The sequence below is a fragment of the Chiloscyllium plagiosum genome, chromosome 5 (assembly GCF_004010195.1).
Source record: "Chiloscyllium plagiosum isolate BGI_BamShark_2017 chromosome 5, ASM401019v2, whole genome shotgun sequence".
Lineage (NCBI taxonomy): Eukaryota > Metazoa > Chordata > Chondrichthyes > Orectolobiformes > Hemiscylliidae > Chiloscyllium > Chiloscyllium plagiosum.
The window spans coordinates 120,973,232-120,982,424 of NC_057714.1; the positions used below are offsets into that span (position 1 = coordinate 120,973,232).

At 41.7% G+C, this 9,193-nt stretch overlaps 1 protein-coding gene across 1 annotated transcript in view; it reads left to right on the top strand.

Annotated features, from left to right (window-relative positions):
• Nucleotides 1-9,193, top strand: part of LOC122550344 (diacylglycerol O-acyltransferase 1-like) — a 106,925-nt gene that overhangs the window by 74,160 nt on the left and 23,572 nt on the right. The window contains exons 8-9 of the mRNA XM_043691072.1: nt 1,717-1,788; nt 7,748-7,851. Of these exons, the coding sequence (XP_043547007.1) occupies nt 1,717-1,788; nt 7,748-7,851 (176 nt within the window). The remainder of the gene's footprint in view (nt 1-1,716; nt 1,789-7,747; nt 7,852-9,193) is intronic.

The window sequence follows — 9,193 nt, forward strand, 5'->3', positions numbered from 1 at the left end:
GGTGCTGGCAGGTGGGACTAGATTGAATTGGGATATCTGGTCGGCATGGACGGGTTGGACCGAAGGGTCTGTTTCCATGCTGTACATCTCTATAATTCTCTGACTCTAGTTGAATGAATTAAAATTTCACATCTTTGAACAATCAAATGAAGCGCTCTTTCAAAGTGCTGTCGCTTGTTTAAAGCAGCAAACACTGCAGACAAATTGCGCCCAAGAAACAGCAACAGGATAAATGGTCAGATGTTTTGCTTTTCTAAGGGCAGGATTTGTTCAGTTCATGAATAGAATTCACCTGGGATCGTGTCCGTCCACCTGAGCAGTGAAGCATCTCAAGCTGGCACTTTTATTTTCCATGTAGCATACTGAAGAATTGCTGTGAGCTGGGGGGTATTTGAACTTGTGGTTTATAAACACAGGAAACAGGAGGGAGTAGACCATTCATGTTTTTAGCGGCCCTATTATCAGGGAAATTGTGATTTCTTTCCTGCGATGCTTTAATGTCTAGAAAGCAATTGATCACTGTCTCGAACATACTTGACAAATGAGCCTCCATGGTCCTCCCTTTATTCCAAGACATTGCCTTCTGGTCTTTTCCCATGGGATTGGGATATCTGGTCGGCATGGACGGGTTGGACCGAAGGGTCTGTTTCCATGCTGTACATCTCTATAATTCTCTGACTCTAGTTGAATGAATTAAAATTTCACATCTTTGAACAATCAAATGAAGCGCTCTTTCAAAGTGCTGTCGCTTGTTTAAAGCAGCAAACACTGCAGACAAATTGCGCCCAAGAAACAGCAACAGGATAAATGGTCAGATGTTTTGCTTTTCTAAGGGCAGGATTTGTTCAGTTCATGAATAGAATTCACCTGGGATCGTGTCCGTCCACCTGAGCAGTGAAGCATCTCAAGCTGGCACTTTTATTTTCCATGTCGCATACTGAAGAATTGCTGAGAGCTGGGGGGTATTTGAACTTGTGGTTTATAAACATAGGAAACAGGAGGGAGTAGACCATTCATGTTTTTGAGCGGCCCTATTATCAGGGAAATTGTGATTTCGCTCCTGCGATGCTTTAATGTCTAGAAAGCAATTGATCACTGTCTCGAACATACTTGACAAATGAGCCTCCATGGTCCTCCCTTTATTCCAAGACATTGCCTTCTGGTCTTTTCACCACCACCACCCCCCCCAAGTCCAGGGAATTTTATAAAGAAGACCGTCTGTGACACAGCATGATATTAGCAATTTCCTGGTCCCAGTTTAATATTGTTTTGTCCACTGGGTCCATATTCACAAGGTGTTAGGATCGACACTGCCAAAGTAACTTCTCCTTAGAAATTCATAATCCTTGCAGCTATCAAAGGAAGAAAGACTTGCATCATGTTAGTTCATCCAAATCCAGGTTCAATAATGCAAGAACTTGCTCTTCACTCTCTGCACCAAATCGGAAGCATTTTCAAGAAATCCCACTTGTCTCTGCACCTTATACTGAAAAAAAGGTTGTAAGCGGTGTTACTGCTGTTTTCTTTAAAACATATTCTCAAAAAACAAGTCTAATGCCTCTACTTTGGTCAAATGCTCAAGGGGCCACTTGCGAAAGTGGAGGATTTGCAGTGAGATTCTTCAGCTTACTGCTGTGAGCAGTTTGCACTGACTATTAAGAGTGTTTGGATTTGAACTGTATCGGTGCTGGAATCATGTTATGGTTTGTTTTGTAGCTCCTGGCTTGAAAGAGAATGGCGAAGCTGTACAGTCGGTGGTCATGTATCCTGGGAACCTGACATACAAAGGTGAGGGGGGTTTTACAATTCTTGTCTTTTGGAAGACTGTGTTCAGTTCTGGGCTCCCTGCTATAGGAAAGATGTTGTGAAACTTGAAAGGGTTCAGAAAAGATTTACAAGGATGTTGCCAGGGTTGGAGGGTTTGAGCTGTAGGGAGAGGCTGAACAGGCTGGGGCTATTTTCCCTGGAGCATCGGAGGCTGAGGGGTGACCTCATAGAGGTTTACAAAATCATGAGGGGCATGGATAGGGTAAATAGGCAGATTCTTTACTCCAGAATAGGGGAGTCCAAAACTAGAGAGCATTGGTGTAAGGTGACAGGGGAAAGATATAAAAGGGACCTCAGGGGTAACTTGTTCACGCAGATAAAAGGGACCTCAGGGGTAACTTGTTCACGCAGAGGATGGAATGAGCTGCCAGAGGAAGTGGTGGAGGCTGGTACAATTACAACATTTAGAAGGCATCTGGATGGGTATCTAAATTGGAAGGGTTTGGAGGGATATGAGATTAGATTAATTTATGATATCTGGTTGGCATGAATGAGTTGGACTGAAGTGTTTATTTCCATGCTATACATCTGTATGACTCTAAAGTACCGCGTTGGCAGATCTGAGATTGACTTTGTCATGTGGTGTCATGGGAGAGAAAAGACCAAGCAAGTACCTTGACTAAAGCAGGGAGACTCTCTGTGGCGTGTCCGTACATGAGAATTTCTGCTGCTATGGAGGCAATGCAGATGTTTTGTGTCGAGTTGAAGGATCATAGTGTGCCTTCTCTAATGAACATGTTGCCCAGCTGCTGTTCATCTTGGAGGCAAATGGTCATTATGGGAGATTGCAGAAGATTCAAAATTTGCAAGGTGATGTGTCAAGAGCAGGCGTATGAAACTAATTGGCTAGAGTTTCAGAGCCAGCACACAATGGGCAAAATATCCTTGTACTGTATGATTCCTGTTAATTAAAGTGCTTTGGTCTGAATAAATTGCAAAGAGTTTAACTCCGTGTCACCGTAACTTGCTATAATGTAATTTTGACATTTTACTGTGTCTTCGATTATCAATTATTCACAAGTAATATCTCATATGCAATCACAACACATATATAAAACAGCTTCTGTTGTATTCTCTCAGCAATTGTTACTGCATTGCCTTCATCATTTCTTTAAGCTTTGACCCCTGCTGCTCCTTCCATTGAACCCCCAAATAACAAAGACCAAAACATTCTCTCAAATCTGAAGCTTATCATTCTCTATCAAAGACAAGTTTGACTTGAATATCTGTAAGCTTGTGTGTGCGGTCAGGATAACTATTGAGACGATTAAGTTCCTCGTCACAAACTGTTTTAACTTCCTACTAGCAAGTGTTTGTTGTGGTGGGGTTTGATGCTCTGTGATGCCCTCAATAAAAAGGGGGAACTGTCTTAACCAGCTGATGGCCAGTTGTCTTCAGGAGAGCGAGGGGTTAAGCTAACTGAGTTAAAGAAAGCCACTCTCAGCTCCATGACTCAAGGATTTACAGAAAAGGGTGTGGCTCTGAAGAGAGAGCCTTGTTATTAATGTGAGCTTCAACTCAACACTTCAGTGACCACAACTTTAATTCATTTTGTCCTGTATGATGGTTGATAATGGGAAACAATGCAGAGTATTGGAACAGGTATACTGCATTAAGTCTGTTCTACAGTGAAATAAGATTCAAGTTGATCTTTACCTCAATTTGATTTAGGTTTGATTTGGAGGAGCCGGTGTTGGACTGGGGTGGACAAATTTAGAAATCACACAACACCAGGTTATGGTCCAACAGGTTTATTTGGAAGCACTAGCTTTCGGAGTGCTGCTCCTTCATCAGGGAGCTGTGGAGCAGGACCATAAGACCGGGAATTCAAAGCAAAAGATCACACTGTCATGCAACTGATACAATATACTGAGAAAACCTAGATTGCTGTTAAGTCTGCCATCTTTTAGGATGGGTTGCAGGTTTCAGTTCATTAGTATGTAAATCATAGAACCTCTTTCATATTAATGAACTGAAACCTGCAACTCATTCTAAAAGATGAAAGACTTAACAGCAATTTAGGTTAGTTCAATATAACGTTTTTGTATGATCCTGCTCCACAGCTCCCTGATGAAAGAGCAGTGCTCCGAAAGCTAGTACTTCCAAATAAACATGTTGGACTGTAACCTGGTGTTGCGTGATCTTTGATTTAGGTTCACATTCAACTTGTGAATGTTGATATGCTTAGCGGGTTTTGAGTAGATTTGTAGCTCGGATTGAGGTTCTGGATGTAGGTTTGCTCACTGAGCTGGAAGGTTCGTTTTCAGACGTTTCGACACTATATTAGGTAACATCATTAGTGAGCCTCCAGATGAAGCACTGGTTGCGTGGCCCACTACCTATTTGTGTTTAGGTTTCCTTGGGTTGGTGACATCATTTCCTAGTTTTTTTCCCCCTCTGGCCATGGTAAATGGGATCCAAGTCAATGTATTTGTTGATAGAGTTCCAGTTGGAATGCCACGCTCCTAGGAATTCTCGTGCGTGTTTCTCTTTGGCTTGTCCTAGGATGGATGTGTTGTCCCAGTCGAAGTGGTGTCCTTCCTCATCCGTATGTGAGGATACTAGTGAGAGAGAGTCATGTCTTTTTGTGGCTAGTTGGTGTTCATGTAACCTGGTGGCTAGTTTTCTGCCTGTTTGTCCAATATAATGTTTGTTACAGTTCTTGCAAGGTATTTTGTAATACTGTCCTTGCGTACAGATGAGGAAGGGCACCACTTCGACTGGGACAACACATCCATCCTAGGACAAGCCAAACAGAAACATGCGTGAGAATTCTGAGAAGCATGGCATTCCAACTGGAACTCGATCAACAAACACATCGACTTGGATCGCATTTATCACCCCTGGAGAGGAAACAAAACAGGAAATGACATCACCACAGGAAATGACATTACCAACCCAAGTAAACCTAAACACATAAATAGAAAGCGGCCCATACCACCCATACCACCAGTGCTTCATCCAGAGGCTCACTAATGATGTTATCTTGTATGGTGACGAAACACCTGAAAGTGAACCTTCCAGCTCAGTGAGCAAACCTACCTCCAGTTGATATGCTTGTCTAATAAAACTATCAACTGCAATTATCAGCGCTTAGGATATTGGCAGGGAGTTCAAATTCTTAGGTAGAGGAGTGTTTGGAACATGATTCCCTCGGTGACATGAAGGAGAGGCCATTGCATCTTGTAATGGACAGCAGGGATATATTTTAAACAAAGGGAAATTCTAGGACAGAGGTATTTGTTTCTGCTGATTCCAGCGGAGAATTGGTGTTTTAATCCTCAGAGTCAGGGGGTGAGGGATCAAAATGGACCTTATTCTCTCCACACTTCACACACCGCAAGCATAAACATCAAACACAACAAGCATAGTTTTCATTTAATTTTTTTTAAAATTTTTAATTAACTTGTTCAGGCAGATTATGACATGCCTCCAGGACAAAGATAGGGCCTGGGTTCAGGTCTGTCCTACTCTAGAGGGATCGTAATAATAAATCTGGACAGATGGGTTGATTAAAATTGATGTACAATTAGTAGCTGGTGAGGCTGTTGTGGTGCAGTCCCCCACTTTTGGGTCAAAAGGTCTGGATTCAACTCCCACCTGCTCCAGAGATGTGCCATAACATCTCGAATTAGGAAATAGCTATCACTAACTGCCAGCGCTGGCAATGATGGGTCATGTGGTTCTCTCTAGTGCTAGGCTACAAATTTGGCTCTAAACATGTACTGATTTTTTTTTTAATGAACTGCTAAAGCCCGCTAAGCCAAGACATCAATCTGTTTGCTACAGATTAGCATTTGGATACAGTAATGTAATGGTTATGTTACAGCACTAATAATCCAGAAAATTGCAACTTCCAATGCCAGCCTGGAGTTTTCTGTATTTGAATTCAGCTTTGAATCCAAGTAAACGTCATGACCAAATCAGTGGATCGTTGTAAAGTATCTCCTTGGTTAATGTATGACATCTATCCCGTATTAAGTGGTTGACTCTTAACTGCCTTCTGAAGTAACCAAGCTGTGTTACCAAACTGTTTTGTCATAGCTGGGTGTGAACAATAAATGTCAGCCTGACCAGCAATTCCTGCATCCCAAGAATACATACTTTAAAAAGTTAGCCTCTTGCAACATGATCTGTCAGCCCTCATTTCTGTTGTGAGCTTTAACACCCTTTTATATTAAATTACATATTAAGAAGAATTGATCAGTTGTTCACCTTTTGGTTCAATCCTGTCTTAGTGAAGAAATTAAATTGCGCGAGTAAATTTGTGCTCCTGTTAGCATGAACTTCAGGATCAACAATTAAACCTGTTGAACTATAACCTGGTGTTGTGTGATCGTTAACTATGTCCACCCAAGTCCTAACACAGGCGTCTCCAAATCAGTTTTCTGGGCAGCAAGAAACAAAGCCAGTTTGGTAACATTACCTCAGATTAGGGTTTAGGTTGCTTAACATTTTTCTCATGACACATCTTTCCTGGCAGGCAGAAATTACTTATGAATACTTGGATTGGAATGGAGCAGGAAATATATTAGACACTTTGCAGTGAATGGCTACAGTGTCAGCTTTGTGTAGGATGCAGTAAATAAGCCTACTCTGCCCCCTGGTGATTATAATTTGCAAGTCTTTGTAATTTAAGGAGGTTTTTTGTAACAATATCATTTTACAGAGAAAGGTGAGATTAACCCTTGAGATAATTTGTTGTATTTAGTTATCCCTGTTCTTTTTTTTGGAAAGCAGGAAAGAAAAGCAATTTGCTTCTATAATACATTTTTCATACAGTACCTTTCATACCTGCAGAAGATCCCTGGTTTTACTAGAGGATGCTGAGCAGGTACTGGTTCCATTGATGGAGAAGAGCTGGTAACTGAGGAGGTGGGGGAATTGGGGACAACTGATTTATGCAGTCAGTTATTATAAACTGGAATGCACAAGTTGAATGAGTGATAGAAACAAGTTCATTAATAACTTAGGGAAATTGGAAATACACCTCCGAAAGGGAACAACATTGTAGGGCACGGTAAGAGATGAGATGTCAGTTGGATAACTCCTTCAAAGAGCTAAAACAGGTTCGATGTACCAAATGTTTCTTCTTGTATTAAGATTCTGATATTGCTGAAAATGAAATTTGCAAGAAAATGAATATATGTGGAAAGATGGTGGAGCAGCCAGCATTTTATACTGTGTGAGAGGTGAATGTTGATTAATTACCAGCTTGATTCTGATTAGTGAAATTGTTTGCTGTACTGGAAGCTACATACATTAATATGCTGTGTCCTACTCTTTGACAGAACAAGTCCACCCTGCACATGTTTCACTCGATAAATTGGTTGACATCCATTCATTGGTTAATTTCGCAGGGCAATGCCCTGACTAACCAGAATCGACCTACCTCGTTTAAAATATAAACTTGTGCTGGTGGTTAACTGCCAATCATCGTTGACTGGTGCATTCTCCGTAGCAAAACCTTTGCCAATCAGATTCCACTCGCCAACCAATCTCCTACTCTCCACCTGTGACATAAATGTTGGTTCCTCCCCTTAATTTGGTATTCTTGTGAATTGTCCTGATGAGTGCAAAATGAAAAACTTCAGCAATATGTCTTTATGCAGTAATATACTCTGCTGCACAGCAGCTGTTCTATGATTTATTGCTTGTTCCTAATTACCCTTGAGAAGTTGTTGGTAAGTCTTTATATATTAAAAGTGCTGCCACGAACAGTTTGATACAACCAATTGTGTGCACCATTTCAGTGGTAAGATAGGAGTTACCTATTTGAGTGAGAGGCTGGAAACCACGTTAGGTCCAAGTTCTGGAAATCCATACATTTCCTTCCCTGCCACTCTGATTCTTTGTTTCTTTTACTTTAACTGCCTTCCCTTTATTTGATGTTTTTGATTTGTTTCCATTTGTTTTCTAGACATGTATTATTTCCTATTTGCACCCACCCTGTGCTATGAGCTAAATTTTCCCCGATCGCCCCGGATCCGAAAACGGTTCTTACTGAGGAGAATGTTTGAAATGGTGAGCAACTTTAGACTCCGTTCCGTCCCAGAACCTCTTAAACTAGATCCCTGTGGGGTCCTGAGTGTGTCCTGCGTGAGGTTGCTGGGGAAGAGAGAGAGAGAGAGAATGTAACTATGTCCAGCATCCCACCTGAAAGAAATGGAAACTGTTTTTGTGGCTAAGGTGAAGTTACACAAATAAGGAGACTGAGTCCCATTTGTAAATGTGAGAGTCTAATTTAAATGTTCCCCTTTCTCCAAAAGTAGGGCTCGGGCTACGGTGCATGAGTAAGAATACAGATAACCCTCAGCACTGGGACATTCTGCATGTGACAATCTAAACGGTGACTATTGACTGTCTGAAAGGATTGGGGTGGAGGAAACCACCAACAGCCCTCATTTAGTTTCTGTGTGCCGATACCTTCAGCCAATTCCAAACCCCGGCTGTGTTCACAATTCTGTATCAATTTTTGATGCAGCAGAATGCATGACCCTGATGTTACTACAGATTTAATACCACATTGAGGATGGAATCATTCAGCTCAGTAGATGCTTTTGTATTGCTAGTACAGTTGATCATTTTCCCCATTTTTTTTTTTGCAGCTGATGACATTTGTTTTTGGTACAACTGTGCTGTCATCACAGAAACTAGATAATCAGACAGCAGGCCATTTTATGTCTGGGGGATTGAGACCTAGTTTGATCCTTGGGAAGGATCGATAGTCAATAACTAACTATATGCAGAGGAACCTCGATAATCCGAAGGACTCGGGCAGCGAGTATTTCGTTCAGTTAAACACATTCCGGATAATCGAGCGCTGGATAACATAGTTTAACCGAGCTTCGGGAGGTTGCGATCTTGCCAGATAATCCAATATTAGTATAATCGAATGCTGGATAATAGAGGTTCCTCTGTAATACTTGCCAGTTACCAGAGGTTAATGGGTTAAATTGAGGACACTATGCATAAAACTGATGCATACTTTAAAACAAAAAGGCGTGCATTTATATAGCACTTTTCACAACCATCATAGAGTCATAGAGATGTGCAGCATAGAAACAGACCCTTCAGTCCAACCCGTCCATGCTGGCCCAGATATCCCAACCCAATCTAGTCCCACCTGCCAGCACCCGGCCCATATCCCTCCAAACCCTTCCTATTCATATACCCATCCAAATGCCTCTTAAATGTTGCAATTGTGCCAGCCTCCACCACATCCTCTGGCAGCTCATTCCATATACGTACCACCCTCTGCGTGAAAAAGTTGCCCCTTAGGTTTCTTTTATATCTTTCCCCTCTCACCCTAAACCTATGCCCTCTAGTTCCGGACTCCCCCACCCCAGGGAAAAGACTTTGCCTA